The 18898-nt window shown below is 41.4% G+C and overlaps 1 protein-coding gene across 5 annotated transcripts in view; it reads right to left on the bottom strand.

The window, feature by feature from the left end:
- Positions 1 to 16607, bottom strand: part of Rgs7 (regulator of G protein signaling 7) — a 413863-nt gene extending 397256 nt beyond the window's left edge. For 4 of the 5 annotated variants that reach the window (XM_042674397.1, XM_042674396.1, XM_042674399.1 and 1 more), the window contains exon 1: positions 15324 to 15401. In XM_042674397.1, the coding sequence (XP_042530331.1) occupies positions 15324 to 15401 (78 nt within the window). Of the gene's footprint in view, positions 1 to 15323; positions 15451 to 16477 lie in introns of those variants that run through there. The other variant, XM_042674394.1, reaches the window with a different exon arrangement.
- Between the last annotated feature and the right edge of the window lie 2291 nt (positions 16608 to 18898).

Here is an 18898-nt window from a genome sequence, read left to right as displayed (position 1 = left end):
CAGCAGCCAAAGGGAGAAATAACCCAATTGCCCATGGATGGATAGATGCATGGATGGATGGATGGATGGATGGATGGATGGATGGATGGATGGATGGATGGATGGATGGATGGATGGATGGAAACAATGTGTGGCACATCTGCAAGGAGAATATTCATCCATCTTCAAAAAAGAATAAATTCTGAACACAATATGGATGGAAACACTAAGTGAAACAGCCACCCACAAAAGGACACATACTATATGTTCTTGCTTATGTGAAGTATCACAGTAGTACCATCATAGAGACAACGCAGAATGAGTTGCTAAGGACCACAGAGAAGACGAATGAGAATTATTGTTAAACAGGTGCAGAGTTTAGAACAGCAATCAAAGGTCTGGAGGTGATGGATGGTGGTGGTGGCTGCACAACAATGTGACTGGACTGAAAGGGACTGAACTGTAAGGCTTAGGAAGAATAAAATGAACATTTTTATGCTATATATGTTATTCTAATAAAGAGAAAAAGACTAAATAAGCAAAAGGCACATTTATGCAAATAAGAAAAGTTAAAGGCTCATGAACTAAGGCTTATTATTATTATTACCACAGACAAATAGCAATGCAATGCCATTGTATTTACCTTTGAAAGTATCTCAAAAAGCACTGTAACAGGTGCTTAGAAACTGCACCATCACATTCTCATCAGAAGCAGCAATCGAGAGAATTTGCCATTAGCACACCAGTAGGCAAATATATTATCCCATCAAGAAAGTCAACAAATGTTATTCTAATGTTCAACGGCAATAAAAACGCTCTTTAGGAAATGATTGCCCACTTGGATCCACAGGTAACCAAAAACAGAAAAACCCAACATTCTAGTTTCCATTTTGCAGCTGTCTCCATTATCCTGATACTCTCTTTCCTCCAGTCCACTTCGGACAAAAGAAACTTGAATACATCTTTATGACAAGGAACCAAAACTACCTCAGGGGAACAGAAGAGCCTACCTTGGCAGATAGATTATTCTCCAGTGAGATCAATTACCTATGATGATGAGGCTGCACCCTGGAGCAGAAATCTTTGTTACACAGGAACCAGATTGTTCTCCCCAAATGATGGTAACAACGTTTCTTGGACCACTCACAGACCCTGAACTGATAAAAATGGTCAGCCAGGCCACATGGTTTCTAAGACTGCTTGCTTATGTGAACCTCTCTCCTCCAGCCCTGTTTGACCTAGTGTAACTACCCCTAATGTTAGATAAGTCAGTGGCACACCTTTGTTCCTATGCCTGCACCGATGTCTGTGCACTGTCCTTTCCTTTCCTACATCCTGCCTGTGAGGCATATCATATCTGTTCTTTTTGTTTTACTGCTGAATACATCTCTGTCTCTTGTTCTGTGACTGCCTGAGAATTCTCTTCTGAATTCAGAGACGAGAAACTGAAGGACAAAGTTGAGAAACCGCACCCCCTTTCTTCTCTCAGGGATCTCCTTGAGACCTTTACCAACTACCAATGAGGTGAATAATTTACATTCTAAGTGACATGTTTTCCAAGATTGTACTTTAAACAATCAACTGGTGGATAGCAAAAAAGGATGTAGAAATGAAACAAGACTTAGCCACAGTTAATGATTGTTAACACTGTGTGATGGGCACATGAAACTTCTCTATGTTATCTTCTCTATTCCTTTTCCGTGTTGTTTAGAACTGTGCTATAATAAAAAAAAAATTAAGAACTCCTCATTATATAATCATCATACGAAAAATCTTTAAACAAAGCATCAAAAGCAAAGAAGACTAATAATACTATTCAGGAGGCTGAGCAGAAGAATCATAAATTCAAGGCCAGGGTAAGACAGTCTCACCACAAAAGAGAAGCCACATGTCAGTAGTTCATACTGAGACCTTGAGGATCATGATTCAAAGCTAGCCTGGGCAGAAAAGTCTGCAGGACTTCATCTTTTATTAACTAGCAAAATGATAGACTAAAGGAATTGCTCAAGCAGTAAGCACATGGACTTGAGTTCAATCCCAGAATGGGGCAGGAAAGGGGGGGACAGAGAATGAGTAAATCTGAGAGGGAAATATCCCTTAAACTCCATCACTTCCATATGTAGGGAAATCCAGGCTCCTCTTCTGACCCTTTATAATCAACAATCACCTACTGAAGAATTCCTACTCATCCAAGTTTGCCATGAATTAGCCACATATTCCTAACTATAACTTATCATTCCCATCTAACTTTACAGATAAGAATAGTGAGATTCAGGGGTGTATAATAACTTTCATATAAAGTGTACTCAGACCCATTAAGTCTGTGGGGAAACTCTTAAAAGCTCAACCAATACTTTTGTCTAATTACAAAAGTCTCACCGTCTCCCTTTTTGCTAGCTAATTTATTGTTGTATTTGCATTATTTAGTTATACAAGAGGGTGTAATTTTATCATGTCTATTTATGGACACAACACATCTTGATCAGAGTTGCCCCTTCCATCTTTTTCCTTCCTCTCCCCTGCCCCTTCCCAAATCCGTTTTCATGAATTATATGAAATATTTTGACTATATTTGCCTTTCTTTACCTTTTCCACACATCAACTCCACTCCAACTACTACCTACACTTTCTAATTTTTTAAATTTATTATCTCTAAGTAGTTGTGAAAAAGAGTTGCCATTTAACAAATACAATATATCTTGATCAGTGTTTCCTATTTCAACATTCTCACCCATCCTTCTCCCTACCTTCTCCCTCACTCATAAGTCCCAGAGACACAAGGGATCCATGTTTTTCCCTTATATGTGAATGCTAAATCGAGCTTACAAACTCATAAGTGAATACATTGGGCAGTATGCAAGCATATAGAAATGTATTAAATGAAATATGGTAGATTCATGGGAGATATCAAATAGTGTAATTCCTCAGAAAGCCAAAATCAAAATTCAGCAAAATAAAACACCAGGAAACAGGGACTCAAAAGGAATAGGGTAGGGTCAAGAGGAAAGAGCTAGATGAATGAAGAGTAAAGGGAGAAAATGCAGATAGGAATCTGATGTCAGCTGGGCACTGTTGAAGCTACTCAAGAGGCTGAGATCTGAGGATTTCAGTTCAAAGCCAGCCTAGGCAGGAAAGTCTGTGAGACTCTTATCTCCAATTAATCACAGAAAAAGACACACATGGCACTGTGTGGGTTAAGTGGTAGAGTGCTAGCCTTGAGCAAAAGGAGCTCAGGGTCAGTGTCCAGGCCCAGAGTTCAAGCCCCAGGACTGACAAAAAAAAAAAAGTATACCTAATGTTCATTTTTGTTAAAGTGTATACAAATGTGCAAAGGAGTTTTACCACAGTATCTCACACATACAAATATCATACTTTAGTCAGATTGATTATAATTAATATATGTTCACACATGTGTGTATGTATATATGTATGTGTATTTGTGCATATTCTTGTATGTGTTAATGTACATTTTTATAATTTTTGGTCATGGTATCTAATTTAAAGAGCATTATCTTGACAGAATTGGGAGATCTGACTGAGAAATGAAGGAAAGAAATATTTGCTTTCAGGGCTGGGAAGGTGGCTCAGTGGTAGAGCGCTTGCCTTGCATGCTCAAGGCCCTGGGTTCGATTCCTCAGCACCACATAAGCAATAAGAAAAAAGCCGGAAGTGGCGCTGTGGCTCAAGTGGTAGAGCGCTAGCCTTGAGCTGAAGAGCCGAGGGACAGCGCCCAGGCCCAGAGTTCAGGCCCCACAACCTGACCCCCCCCAAAAAAAATTTTGCTTTCATGACAGATAAAAATAGCCATTGAAACTCATCTACCTTGAAGTCCTGAGGATTGTTCAGTCCACTTAGCAGCCTTTGGCTAATTTCCCTAAGCGTTTATTAAAAATATCAAAAGCTGTTAGCCTCAGACGCTCTACTAGGTACTTAGAACTGTAGGCAGGAGCTAGATATCAACATATTTATTTTGGAAGCCAGGTAATAACTACAAAAAAAGAATAAATTCCTCTTTCACCAAAGTCTTCCTCTTCAAGGGCATCAATCAATAACCCCCGTGGTAAGTTGATTGGCATCCATCTTCTGTAAACTAAGCTCATTAAAGGCTCAGACAGTGTCTGCATTGTTCACAACTCTTATACATGTAGCCACTCAATACCAGTCTAGGCTCAGTGTGTGTGTACTGAATGAATTGAGTTCTGGTGTCCTTCCCATTCACTAATTTATCTAAACAGAAACACAGTAAAGAAGCAAGAGGAGCAGGCATCCATTCATGCTCCTATTCATTCATCTGTGTGTTTATGCAACCACCATTCAGGGACACCTATTTTCTGCCTTGTTAGAGGCACTGTGACACGTAAGGGAAAAATAGTTGTTTCCATCCTCACAGAGCTCACCAATTCTGGCACTAATTTTTGAGTGACCTCTGGTAATCACAGTCTGAATGAGTCAGATTTCATCTTTCTTATTAGAAAAATAGAATGCCAGCTGAGAATGAAGTTACATGCCACGGCGCTCAGGGAATAAGCAAAAGAACTGGAATTTTATGCAAGCCCGGGCTATGCAGTAAGACACTGTTGCTAATAACACACATGCAACATTATTTTAAGGAAAACAGATTCTATACATAAAGAGCTTGGTAAGCACTCAGTCAATAGTTAACCATAAACTGAAAGTCCAAAAACAAAATGCCAAGTACCAAGTTTAGGACAAGTGACAATAGCATTGATCCTAAGAGGAAATGAACCTAGAAAATAACAATCATGTTATTTTTTATGGCTGGGATGAAATTCAGTGACAGAGAGAGTGCTTGGTTAGTATGTGAGATGTGTGATGCTCAGTCCCAGCACCACAACAGAGAATATTTATTGTGTATTAATAACATTAGAAATAATTATTACCTTAAGTATAAAGGCTAAAATTTTTCTATACTTTTCTCAACTAAAGAAACACTTTCTATTGAACCGGTCTCACTGACATAAAGAGCTTTGCATGTCCCATGAAGGTTATACTTGTGTGGGCTCATAAATGACACAAGTCTTCTTACAAGAAAATGGAGAGAGGTTAAGAAACTTGCTCTCACTGGGTGCACACTTGTAGTCCTAGATACCAGGGAACCCAAGATCGGATGGTGGTGCAAGCTAGCCCAGGTAGAAAAGTCCACGAGACTCATGACCAGGCCTCCACAGAGGGACTAAACAATATGGCAAATACCTGTGATCCATCATTGGCAAGAACACTACAGTAGGCAGATGAAGGCTCAGGCATGCAGACAGGAAGTGAGTCCCTATCGTAAATATGAGGGAAAATGAGGCTATGTAATAGCACACCAGCCTGCAAGTGCAAGGCTATGAGTTCAAAACCCAGACTCAGCAAAAAAGAGAGAAGAAAGATGGAAAAGGAGAGGGGATGGAAATGGGGGTGGGGGGGAGAGAGAGAGAGAGAGAGAGAGAAAGAATTTGCCAGAACTCATATAACTAGTTGGGTAGGGTCAAAAACTGCAACTAGCTCTTCTGACTTGGTTTTATGCCATTTCATCATTATTACCACTGCAAAGGTTGCAGCTTGCCTTTGAAAGTTTTGAGACATTTAGGAATTGGGGATTTAGCTCAGTGAAAGAGCAAACCCCAAGTTTTTTCCTCAGTTCTACAAAATAAAAGAGAAAAAAATGTTTTCCCTATTTTTAAAAAAATAGAGAAAAAAGCAAGAAGGTGGAGGTGGTTTAAAAAAAAAAAAACAGCCGGGCGCTGGTGGCTCACGCCTGTAATCCTAGCTACTCAGGAGGCTGAGATCTGAGGATCGCGGTTCAAAGCCAGCCCGGGCAGGAGAGACCGTGAGACTCCTATCTCCAATAAATCACCAGAAAACCGGAAGTGGCGCTGTAGCTCAAGTGGTAGAGCACTCCCCTTGAGCTGAAGAGCTGAGGGACAGCGCCCAGGCCCAGAGTTCAAGCCCCATGACCGACAAAAAAAAAAAACCACCTGATTCCTTCATACTCCATACTCCAATTTTAAATTCTCAAAAAAGGACTTCAATCACGTTAAATCTCTGTTAAACAGAAGCTTTGTGTTTTCTCCATCTTCCCAGAGTCAGTCCTTATGGTGTAGGTCTAAGATACTATAACACAGATCCTAGCTAAGATACTCATCAGCAAGTCGCAGCAAGTCCTGTAGGGTCTCAGCATGGTGGAGACTGTTACTGATAGACAATAGGAGGACCATACCTCGTTTAGACAACTATAAATTTCAACAATACAAAAATAATCATAAACTGAGCAGATGACTGATATCATTTATTCTAGTATATCTTAAACCCTTACCTTATTTAAAATTCATCATGAAAGTGTCACCCCCTGGAAATGGCAGGTGATGCTCCTAGCTTGTCTTGGAGAACATGTCAGGATGTGTGGTGCCCAAAAAGACAACAACCTGAGTTCCAAAGGGTTCTTATAAACTACTGGACTGGAGAGGAAACAATAAGACAATGCTCTCGGTGCCTCCTCCTATCGGTGCCCCAACGGAAGGTTTAAATACATACTTTTCTGTGTACAGAAATGGTGGGACAAAGGGTGAACCACTTCTTTTAAATCTTATTTACATTGTAGTCTTTCAAAAAATTACTTTTAAGCCCTTGTTTTTTGTTTGTTTGTTTTTGTGCTAGAATTGGGGCTTGCACTCGGGGTCTTGATGCTGTCTCTTAGCTTTTTCACTCAAGTCTGCCTTCTATTGCCCATGGTTCCACTTTCTTTTCTCTGTACCAACAAATATAACCACATATTATACTTCATCTTGCACATACAAAGTATTTAATAGATGTTATCAAATGAGTAGTTATAATATATCATTATCAGTTATTATAGCTGGCTTTAAAATTGAAGTCCTAATATGTGTTAAATTCTATTCAAGAAAATTTCCCTCAGTTATTTCGTTTTATCTTTAAACATGCCATGAAGAATACGTCTTTATTTTTCATCAATTCACAGACAAAAAAAATGAAAGGAAGGAGTTAGCAGTTCTGCCACTAAAGAGTGACAGAGCTGAATTTACAACCAAGACTTCCTTCTCTCAGTGCACAAGGCTCTTCCACTTCAGCACGCTGTCTCTTTAAGAAAACTCTCAACTTCTTCACCACCCCAAAGACTGAAAATAAAGATTTCATATTTCTTCTTAAGGACTCAGCAAACAGCACAACATTGGTTTTCGTGTGCTTTTTCTAGAAGAGAGAATAACTTGTGTTTCCAGATAGGTTACTTTGTCTAAATATGCTCTAGTCTCCATCATGTGAGAAATACCAATGGAGCAGAAGTCAAGCTGATGATTGTCTATAAGCGTTCACATCTATAACCTTAGCTAGTTAAGAGGCTGAGATCTAAGGATTGCTGCTTGATATTAGATAAGCAGAAAAGTCCACCAACTATCTCCAATTAACCAGCAAAAAAGCCAGAAATGGAAGTGTGACTCAAGTGGTAGAATTCAGCCTTCAGTGAAAAATCCAAGCAAGAGCTTGTAGACCTAAATTCAAGCCCCAATACCAATTTTTTTTAAAAAGAAGAGAAGTAAACAGAAAAGAGTTCTCAAGGGGTAACATTGATCAAGATGCATTGTAACCAGAAATTCACATGTTGAACTGAAACCTCTTTGTACAATTAAGAATAATATATATATATGCATATATATATATATATATATTGTAAAGATACTATTCAGAGGTGTTACAGTTACATGAGCAAGGTAATGAGTCCATTTCCTATGGAGCATTGTTAACCCCTCCTTTGTTTTTCCCCTACCATCCCTTTCCTCCCCACCTCCCCAACTCCTCCCTCCCCCCCAAGAAAGTTGGAAAATTCGTTTTCAACATATTGTCTTGTACATCTCATTGTTAAAATTGGTCATCCTGTATCCTTATTTCAGCATTTTGTTATTCCTCTTCCCCTCCCCAAATTAGAAAAATGTATATACAAGATGCATGACACCAGAATCAAATAGAGTGACAACAGGGGTTATAGCATGGGGGAAGAACATACAAACAAACAAAAAAAAAAAACTAAGGATAATTTTTTAAGGAGTTCTGTTGTTCTTCAACTCTCATCAATTGAGTGAGTTATAAGATAAAGGAATTTAAAAAGAAAGCTAACTTCTCAGCTGACCTGGGTAAATGACAGAAAGAAATGGCAAGGGAAAAAAAAAGCCAGGGCTCTTGTCCTAAGGAACTGGCCAACCATATTGTCATTTACAATTATTCTATAATTAGGTTGATATTTTGTTGACTAATTCTATAATTAGATTGATATTTTGTTGGCCAGTGGTCTTTGGAACCCTGACATTCATGAATAAGAAGTACAGGATAATTTTTTGGGTAGTTTGTTCTACAGTCCTATTTTCAAGGAGACTTAACATTTACTAGGTCACTAAATTGTCCAAATCTGAAATCTTTCCATTTTTCCCTACAATGATGATCTCTCACCCACATCAACTAAAAATATCATGCTTCCCATCACAGCAAAGAACCACAGAGCTGTTAGAAGGCAATAAAATCCCTGGATTGCTTCTCTCAGGATGTCTGTACTTTCCTCTGATCAATTAGATTCAGAAAAATTGGAAATGGGATACAGAAGAAATAAAATTCAAGCCACAAATGCTTATCTTAATCCCATGAATAGCACTGGCAAGCAACAACTGGTGAGGGAAGAGTTCAACTATGAACACAAGTTAATTATTATCTAAAATTCATCATGAATGTGTCACCCACTGGAAATGTCAGATGATGCCCCTAGCTTGTCTCAGAGAACATGCCAGGATGTGTGTATCCAGATAGGCAACAGTCTGGGTTCTGAAATGTTCTTATGAACTATTGAATTGGAGGAGAAACAATAAGACAATGCTCTCTTTGCCTCCTCCCACCCATGCTCCAATTGAAGCTTTAAATACATACCTTTTTGTGCACAGAAATGGTGGGACAAAGGGTGAACTACTTCAGCAGTGATACTTACTAGACACTATGTTGAAAATGAACAATACAATTTGTGGGGGTAGGTGGTCAGGAAGGAAAAAGTACTAGGAGAAAATGAGGGAAGAGGTGACATTGTTAAAAAGACATGTACTCATCACCCGACTTATGTAACTATTACTCATCTATATATTACTTTTGCAATCAATCAATTAATACTTCATTTTGTGAGCATCTATTTATAATCTTCTTGACTTTCATAATTGTCTTTTTGCCACATACAAATATTCTCTACTCTACTAATATGTATAAAGCTGGACAGATTAAGATTAAGATAATTAATTAATTAATTGATTAATTAAAGATAGTCCAGTGTGATGGCATAAACCCATTAACCCAGCTACTCAGGAAACTGAGATAAGAAGATTGGTAGTTCCAGATTAGCTCAAGTAAAAATGTTTATGAAACTCCATCTCAACAGCAAAAGCTGTTTGTGATAGTGCATTCCTGCATCCTAACTACAAAAGGAAGCATAAATAGTAGGATCTCAGTCCTGGACAGCCTAGGCAAAAAATAAGACATCTGGAAAAAATCATATTAAATGAAGTAAGGCAGACTCAAAGAACTATAGGTCCCATGGCTTCCCATATTGGCAATAATTAGTATATGTCTAGGATAATGTTATCAGATGAGCAAAAAAGCTCAAAAGCTATGTACATATGACCAAATAAGATGATGCTAAATAAAATGAACCCCAAGATCTGATCACAAGGGGTATGTCGTTGTTGTTGTTTTTTTTAATGTACTATGTGATTTTTTTTTGTTTCCTTTGTATGTTCTTCCCCCTATGGTATAACCCCTGTTGTCACTGTACTTGACTTTGGTACCTTGCATCTTGAATATACATTTGTCTAATTGGGGGAGGGAAAGAGGAATAAGAAAATGTTAAAACAAGGACACAGGATGACCCATTGCAACAACGATACCCACAAGACAGTGTATTGGAAATGAACTTTACAACTTCAGGGACGAGGAGGACTGAGGGAGGTGGAGGAAGGAAGGGATAGTGGGAGAACAAAGGAGGGGCTAACAATACTTGACAAGGAAGGTACTCATGACCTTACTCATGTAACTGTAACCCCTCTGTACAGCATCTTTACAATAAAATAGAATTTAATAAGGAAGAACCTTAAAATAAATAAATAAAATAAAATAAAATAATGGGAGGGGGAAAAGCCTGAGGGATTGGCTCAAGTGGTAAAGCATCTACTTAGCAAGTGCAAGACCATGAGTTCAACACCCCCCCCCCATTTGGAATAAATAGTCTCTTCCCTACAAAGTAAGCTAGTGCCATGTCACAAGAACATACTACCAAATTATGTGAGAGCTGTGCTGGGCAAGACTCAAGGAAGGCTGATGCCTTTCTTCCTCTCCCAAAGACATTGCCCATAGAAAAAAGAAATGTTGTTCTTTTATTTTACAAGTAAAATCAAGAGCATGCTAGTGAACTTTTATATCATTACCCTGAGTTCTGCTTTGATTAAAAAAGAAAAGAAATCCAGTAGAAAGCGATGCAGACAGTGAAGTGAGAGAAGGGTAGGAGAAGAGAGTGGGGACAGGGCAGAGCAGAAGCAGTGTGGACTTGATAGGTTTGCTGCTTCCAAAAGCAGTCATTCCAGTCAGATAATAAATGAGGAAACGGTGCAGTCTCTTTCCTGACAGGTGGAACATAAATAGTTGCTGCCATCGTATCAAAAATTATTGGACATTTGGAGCATTCTTGCTAGTGAGACACCAGCATTACAGACAATTTGAATTACTGGCCCCAAGGTGCCCTAGAATTTTGTTTTTCTAACACAAGCGTGTCAGCTGCGGGACAGAAGTGATGTATGCTGTCTATTGGGTAGCTCGCTGGCCAGACACCAAACTCCAAGTGTGCCTCCTTGTACTCTTGGTTCTAGCTTGCCTGTTCTTTGCACAGAGTACTGGCCACCAATATAGATTTCCTCCAAAACAGACCAAAACTAAAAGTACTGCTACATATCCATCAGCCCCAAACCAAACCCAACTCTGATGTGACACCTCTGCAGATCTGTCAGGCAGCTTCGTTTGTATCTGAGACCAGTTAAAACTGGCTGGATCTTAAAGAAATCAATTACTTCTAGCTTCCGTCTAGTTACATGTCTGAGGGAAGCCTCGGGAGTTTCAAAGAAGAAAAGGCATCACATTATGAACTTTTAACGATATCTTCAGATACATTAAAAAAACACTCTAATGAGCTGATCATGAAAAAGGCAGCACTATAAATCAAAGAATTGGTAAGGTAAATATTCCAATCATAAGGAGTTTTAAAATGTGCCTCATACATAAAATGAACTCTTTAGAGACTTCCACTGAACCAAAAAGCTCCAGCAAGCATCTGAAACTGAATTGCAGATACCAGCACTAATCTCAAACAGCACATGTGTGGAATGAAGCCTTCATAATGGCGGCTTGGACTCCTCTACTGTGGAATTCTTCTCCATAAAATCACCATGAAGTGTCAGGCCCTGTTGGTGACTCACACTTGTAATCCTAACTACTAAGGAGTTTGAGTTCTCGGGACCATAGTTCAAAGCCTGGTCCTTTTCAGCCAGGCCGAAAAGTCCCCATGAGACTCTAATACCCAATTAACCATCAGAAAATGGGGAGTGATGCTGTGGCTCAAACTGATAGAGTTCTAGCCTTGAGCAAAAGAGCTCAGGGACAGCGCCGAGGCCCTGAGTTCAATCCTTAACACTACCAAAAAAATAAAAATTTAAAATTAAAAAATGAAATCATCATGAACGTTTCCATAGGATAAATAGGTCTTTGGAGTTTTCCATTATTTGGAGCAATTTTTCTACAATTCACATCCGGGTAACCCTAAGGAAAAAAGACATCAGACAAACAAGAAAAGATGCATCCAAGCTTTGTTGTGGGTCTGTGTGTCTGTGTGTCTGTGTGTCCTTTACCTTGATTGCCATTCACTGGATCCTACTCAAGAGTCATTCACAGCCTGGGAAGACAGAATGCCACATCACATGCATACATTATGCATACATGCATACATTAATACATCACATGCATACGTGGGACCAAATTTTGAGTAATAAGGTAGCAAAGGTGGCATGAAGGAAGGGAGGAGAAGGAAATGGTAGAATACCTTGCATGCTGCCAGATCAGAACGCTTTCAAGAATGGCCTTCAACACAGTAGCAGAAGTGGAAAATTGGCCTGAGTCAATAAAACAGCAATTCTCTACCATTCTCTCCACTGTCAGTGAGCAATCCCCTGTTAGGACTAAAGATCTTTTGTAAGCCTTTCCTTGACTTCCTGATTAATAAGCATTGTATTACAGTGCTTATTCTTTCATGAAAGTAAAGCAGTTGAAATATCCCAGTACTCAAGCATAATTAATCTACAACCTTCTTCAATTACTTCACTTTTTTCACACTAAAATTGAGCTGTCTTTAACATATATTATCTTACTAATGTAAGAAACAGAGACAAACAGAAACATAAAATTCATAATGTCCTATTGAATATGCATACAGACATAGACTGTGTTCCATAATAACTAGCAGAAAACTGTTTCTTTATGAACTATCTGGATTTTATTTATAATTTGTTATTTATTGCACCAAAATTGAAACATAGAAGCACATGCTTAGAGAATGAAAGAATGGACTGGTAACCCAAATTAAGCATTATGAGCAAATTTACAGAACTGAGTTTTTTCCCAATAGTAGTTTATCTGGAATTTTTTTCTAAAAAGTGAATTATATGTGTCATTAGCCCTGGATAAAGAACTAATAATAAAAGAAAAATCAGATGAGTATCACAAGTATAACCAATAATAGTGTTTTTTAAAAAAAAAAATGAAATGTTTTCTTCTCAGTATCATCCCACTCTGCTAAAATTAGACAAATTAGCAATTTCAAGCCATATTTAATTTATAAAGTAAGTGGAAAATTCACAATATGAGGTTCAGGTACACTAAGAACTGTTTCTGAAACCTCAATCTTCTTATTTTACTTGTTCTCATTAGCATTGTCTAAATCAGACGCATTGGTTAACATCATATTGTTTCCAGTCAAGGTAATTTATTAATCGTCCAATCAACTAAGCCTCAATCTTATATAAGCAACTAGGGAGAAAATATAGTTATTTGACTTAATATTCCATCCAGAAGCCCAACTCTCCACATTATATGAATTCACACAATAGAATTTTAAATCCTCATTTTTTTTTTTTTTTTGGTCCGGTCGTGGGTCCTGAACTCTGGGCCTGGGCGCTGTCCCTCAGCTCTTCAGCTCAAGGCTAGCACTCTACCACTTGAGCCACAGCGCCACTTCCAGCTTTTTTCTTTTTGCTTATGTGGTGCTGAGGAATCGAACCCAGGGCCTCGGGCATGCAAGGCAAGCGCTCTACCACTGAGCCACCTTCCCAGCCCAATCCTCATATTTTATGTGGTACAAGATTCAGAGACATTCCAAACAATAGAAAATATAACATTTTAAAGTGCCTGACTGTTACCAACTTTTTCCTCACAACCAATTTTATATGGAGAAAGCAAGTGTCCAGTTACTTTAATCAATGTAGAAAAAGAATAGTAATAATTTAGGCACATATGGATTATTTTCTTGATTTACCTATTTGGATAAAAAGATTCAGTCAACCTCTAATTGTTCTCTCCCATCACACTGTATAGACACCAGGTAACTGAATTCATAGATACAGAAAAAAGCTCTACCTAAATAAGGTGACTTCCAGACTGTGCCAGAATGCTTAACATCTCATTGAAGCAGTAATAATATACTCAGTTACACACAGTCGCCATTACCCTTAGTGATACCAAGCCACATAGTAACTCATTTCATGCAGATCAACATAGTACTGCAGCCTTACCTCTTCATTCATAATCGGTTAACACCTTAATTTGAACCCCAAATGCAAACTCATTCTGAACTCTTCAATGGGCTCACTCCAATCACAGCCCTTAATCAGTGAGTTAAAGGCTGTGAGTGAGGTAACATCAGTGGAACCAAGGTTTGATTTCCTTTTTACCCGTGTCAGTTTTCCACTAATTAAAGAAAAAGCCCAGTATGGTGATTCATGCCTACAATCCCAGCACTGGGCTGAAACAGGAGGACTACAAGTTCATGACCACTGTGGCCTACATAGTAGGACCCTATAACAAAGAAAAAAGTGGGGGATGGGGGAAAGAAACAGAAGAAGAAAAAAAAAAGAAAGCTGAGCCAATAAGCATTCCAGATAATATGCTGAAGAAATAAAATCCTCCCTTTCAGTGGTGGTTCACACATGTATTCCTTGCTACTCAAGAAACTGAGATTTGGAGGAACTCAGTTCAAAGCCATCCAGGCAGGGGAGGCTGCAAGATTCTTATCTCTAATTAACCAGCAAAAAAGCTGGGTTGAAAATATGGCTCAAGTGATAAAGCACCAGCAGTGAGCAAGAAAGACAAGAGAGGGTACGAGTCCCCGAGTTCAAGTCCTGGTACCAGCCCCTCACACCAGTGAAAGAAAAGGAAAGCAAAGCAAAGAGAAATAATCCTAGTATAAAACACAACAGAATACAGCTGGTACATTACATAAAAAACTGCATCCTTAATTTTAGTAAGATTGTTGATTATAACCATAGTGAAGTTACCTAAGCAACCGCTCCGAATCACTTACAATATCCAAATGCATCCTTGTTATGGTGGCTCAGTGTCTACAAGTTTGTTGCTGACAGCATTATGAATAGATATACAAAGCTAGCAGATCTGTTTAGGAGGATAAAAAAGATCCCCTGAAATACACTGATTGGACTAATTCTAGTAAGAATGTAGATCCCTCCTAGCAAAATATACAAACAATACAAATTTAAAAATAATTAAGGCAAAGGCACAAACCTAGAAATGGGAGTAAAAAAATCATTAAACAATATTCATTCACACCTTCACTTATGCCAGCGAGCTGCAAAGTAGTCTATTTTTATTTCTAAAATGTGATACACTTATGTAATTATTATAACCTACATGTTTAGGAGGAGAATTAGAAAAGGCTTCTTACAATTGTGACAGATGCTATTCATTCATGTGTAACAAAATAAATACATTTAATAACCAAACGTGGTGCAATAGCTCAGGCCTGATTAACTTAGGTGAAAATTAGTAAGCAATGGGCCCAGCCTCATTTACTTCTTTGGGTTTCTACAGGTATGTGCTACTTGGGAATGTCAGGTGATCTTCAGGCATAGCATGCCATCACTGGTGTGCTGGGAATCCACAGGCCACAACTTGGATAGATATTCTAGTCTAGGAAGAAAAACATTGGAGAAATCCAGGAGTTCCCTGGGACGGGGCGGGGGTCTTACCTTTCTGTACACCAGCATGTTTGGTGATTCATCTGCCACCCCGTTGCTGGTCTGCCCATAATTATTCCCCTGGGCCATGTCACCCAAAACGCAGTTGGCGCTCAGATACAGGAATTACCAGACTGCCCTGCAGAGGGTTAGAGACTCCAGTGAGATCCCAATGGAAAAGCCCCGGAGGATGATCCCTGACTTTTTTTTTTCCTAGTTAGAGCGCTCACTCTACAAGGAAGCGCTAACAAGCTGGGTCTTGGCTGGAGGAAGTAGCCCTGGACATATATTTAGAAAAGGGTTTACACCTCCAGTACCTCTGGGAACGCTGTAAGACATAATTCCACTTTTCCAGTTAGACATGGTCACTTGGCTGTTTAGTACTGTGTGTGTTGACCATCCTCGTTTGAAAAAGTGTTACTCAACTTAAAAAAAAAAAAAAACAGAAACAAAAACAAATACAGGCTACCTGTTCTATTGCAGAGTTCCCCAGACTAGCGTCTCCACTTGCTGTTTTCCCAAAACGGCAGAAAAGAAGAGCAGCCAGGGGCAGCACCCTGTTTCCAAGTAGCCCTCTCAAGTCCCTCCTGGCCCGCGCATCAGAGAGGCCCAATCCCCACACCTGTCAGTCCCCTGGGTCTCCCCTTCACAGCCAGGGCACCCACTGAACCTTTCTCCCCGCCTGCATGGCCAGCCACTGCTCCCTTCCTTTCACCTCCCTGCCCTGGGTCCACCAGGGTGTAATCCTGCCCGTTCTTTGCAGGGAAAGAATACATTGCAGCCATGAGAACTGCTGGGAGAGCCATCACCTCCATCGTCACCGACAGAAGGCTAACTGCACGAGCCCCAAAGTCACCAGCCAAAGATGGGGAAGCCGGCGAGCGCCGGATCCCCTCGCTGGGCTCCGGTGGCAGCAGCAAATGGCAGGCAGCGTGTGCCCCGCGCGGCGAGGCGCTGCCGGCGCCCGGCAGCAGTTTCAGCACCGTGGACCGCGGTGTGCGCGCTGCGCCCCAGCCCAGCCCAACCCAGCCCCGGCGCCCGGCTCCGGGGACGGCCGCCCGCCACCGAGGACGCTCCCGCGGCGCGGCGCCCGGGCGGGGCGCGGGCCGGGGGCCAGGAGGACGCGGGGTGGCGCCGCCTCCTCCCCTCCCGCCTCCTCTATTTACCTTCTCGGCCAAGGTCACGGCCCCGCGGCGTCTCCCCTCCCGGGCGGGCTGGGTGCAGGAGCTGTCAGCTGGCAGCGAGCGGAGCAGGGAAGCCAGGCAGCTTCATCACACTCGGCGGATGCGGACGCCGAGCCAACCCCTGCTCCCGCCGCCCAGGCGACCGCTACCCTCGCCGCCGCCCGTGCACAGGCGGCTCCGGCAGCCGCCGCTCGCGCGCGCTCCCCCGGGCCGCCTCGCTGGCTCGCTCCCTCCTCCGCGGCTGCTCCTCCCGGGAACTGAGACCAGCCGGGAGCGCGCGGGAGTCGAGACGCCCGGGCTCGTGCGCGCGACTGGGAGGAGGGAGGAGGCGACAGTCACGTGGCACAGGGGCGTCCGAAGGTGATGGCTCGGATGGGCTGGCTCAGCCGCCGCCACACCCCCGGGCCTCGCTGGCCTCCCGGCCTCTACCTCTTAGGAGTGGAGGCCCTACCCCCACCTGGGCGGCCAGCCCAAACTCCCACATATCCTGCCGTCTGTGCTGCAGGACTGGAAATCTGAGCTTCCAGCCCTAAAGTAGGGAAGTGGTTGGTAATGGATTGGTGGGTGGGTGGGTGGATGGGTGTGTGGATGGATGGATGGATGGATGGATGGATGGATGGATGGATGGAAGGTGCATGGATGATGGATGGGTGGGGAATGGATGGAGTATGAATGGATGGATGGAGGATGGGATAATGAATAGATGGATGGGTGGGTCGGTGGAGAATGGATGAAGAAATGGACGGATAGACAGATAAATGGGGAATGGATTGTGTGTGTGTGTGTGTGTGTGTGTGTGAGTGTGTGTGTGTGTGTGTGTGTGAATAATGGATGGGCAAGTGGGGAATAGAGGATGGATGGATAATGGATGGGTGGGTGGGTAAGTACGGAATGGATGGAGGATGGATGGGTAGGTGGGAGCGATGGATGAATAATGGATGGATGGATGATGTATAGATGGATGGATAGATAGATAAATGATGGATGAGTGAGTGGATAATGAATAAGGAGCTAAATGGTAGGTGGCTGGGTAGGTATAGAGGATGGATGAATGATGAATGGATGATAGAGGATGAAAGGATGGATTGAAGGTGGATGGATGTGTGAGTGGAGGATGGATAAAGGATGGATGAATCATGGATGGAGGGATGATGGATAGTAAGTGGGGATAGATGAATAATGCATGGAGAATGGATAGATGGAGCATGGCTAGAGAATGAATGGAAGGATGGAGGATGGTTGGATGGATAATGGATAATGAATGGGTGGATGGATGATGGATGGGTGGGTGGAGAATGAAGAATGGATGGGTGGACAGATAAATGGTGAATGGGTGGATGTGTGAATAATGGATGTGTGGGTAGGGAACAGATGATAGATGGAGGATGAATGGGTGGGTGGGAGTGATGGATGAAGAATTAATGGATAGATGGATACATGAGTGAGTGGATGATGAATGGGTAGAGAGGTAAATGATAGATGGGTGGGTGGGTACAGAGGATGGATGGATGGATGATAAATGAATGATAGAGGATGAATGGATGGATGAAGATGGATGGATATGTGAGAAGAGGATGGATAGCAGATGGATGAATCATGGATGGAAGGATGATGGATGGGTTGGGTAGGGTGGATATATGGTTAGAGGGATGAAAGGAAGGAAGGAAGGAAGGGAAGTATCCTCACGGCCACCACCCCTGCAGCTGGCAGTTTCATCATGTGCCTGACAACTCTGACAGTACTGGAGAAGCAGATGATTGATTTTTGCTATGCTTTAATAACAGCATAGAGAGAAGTTGGAATATCCTGGCACTGAAGGAAATGGTCAAGGACAAATGAATTATTCTGCACCTTCTCTCTTTCGCCTCCAGCTTTCACAGCTTCTTCCTAAGTTGGAGAAATGAGGAATAGTTTAGAGGCTATAACCTATGGTGAAAATCTTGCCACCTGTGAAATGATAGCATCCCTAACATCTGATTTCTTTCCACAGAAGGACTTGGGGAAACTTTCCTCTCTTCATCTTACAATATTCATAGAGGGTCTGCAGTTGCTGGTCCACTCAAATAATTCTTCAAGCTGTGATGCTAATTCCATAATGGTTAAAAGAACATGAAAGAGAAATGTCACTTTTCCTTGGCCATAACAAAGAAGCAGGAGTATCCAACTTTTGGGCAAGATTGCGTTAACTCAAATTAACTAGCAAAAAGTTGAAAGTGTGAGTATGGCTCAAGTGGTAGAGTATGCACCTCTTGAGTGGAAAATGTCAAGCAAGAGTATGAGTCCCTGAGTTCAAGCCAGAGGAGGTGGAAAGAAAAAGAAGTTGTAGATACCTAAACACCCTTGTTGGACCAGAGGATTATAAAGAGGAAGGGATGAAGGGTGGAAGAAAACAGGAAGGGGGGA

This window comes from Dipodomys spectabilis, unplaced genomic scaffold (genome assembly GCF_019054845.1).
Source record: "Dipodomys spectabilis isolate Male_0828 unplaced genomic scaffold, ASM1905484v1 ptg000019l, whole genome shotgun sequence".
NCBI lineage: Eukaryota > Metazoa > Chordata > Mammalia > Rodentia > Heteromyidae > Dipodomys > Dipodomys spectabilis.
Note: the sequence above shows the minus strand (reverse complement) of the source record. Positions and strands in the feature narration are given on the sequence as shown.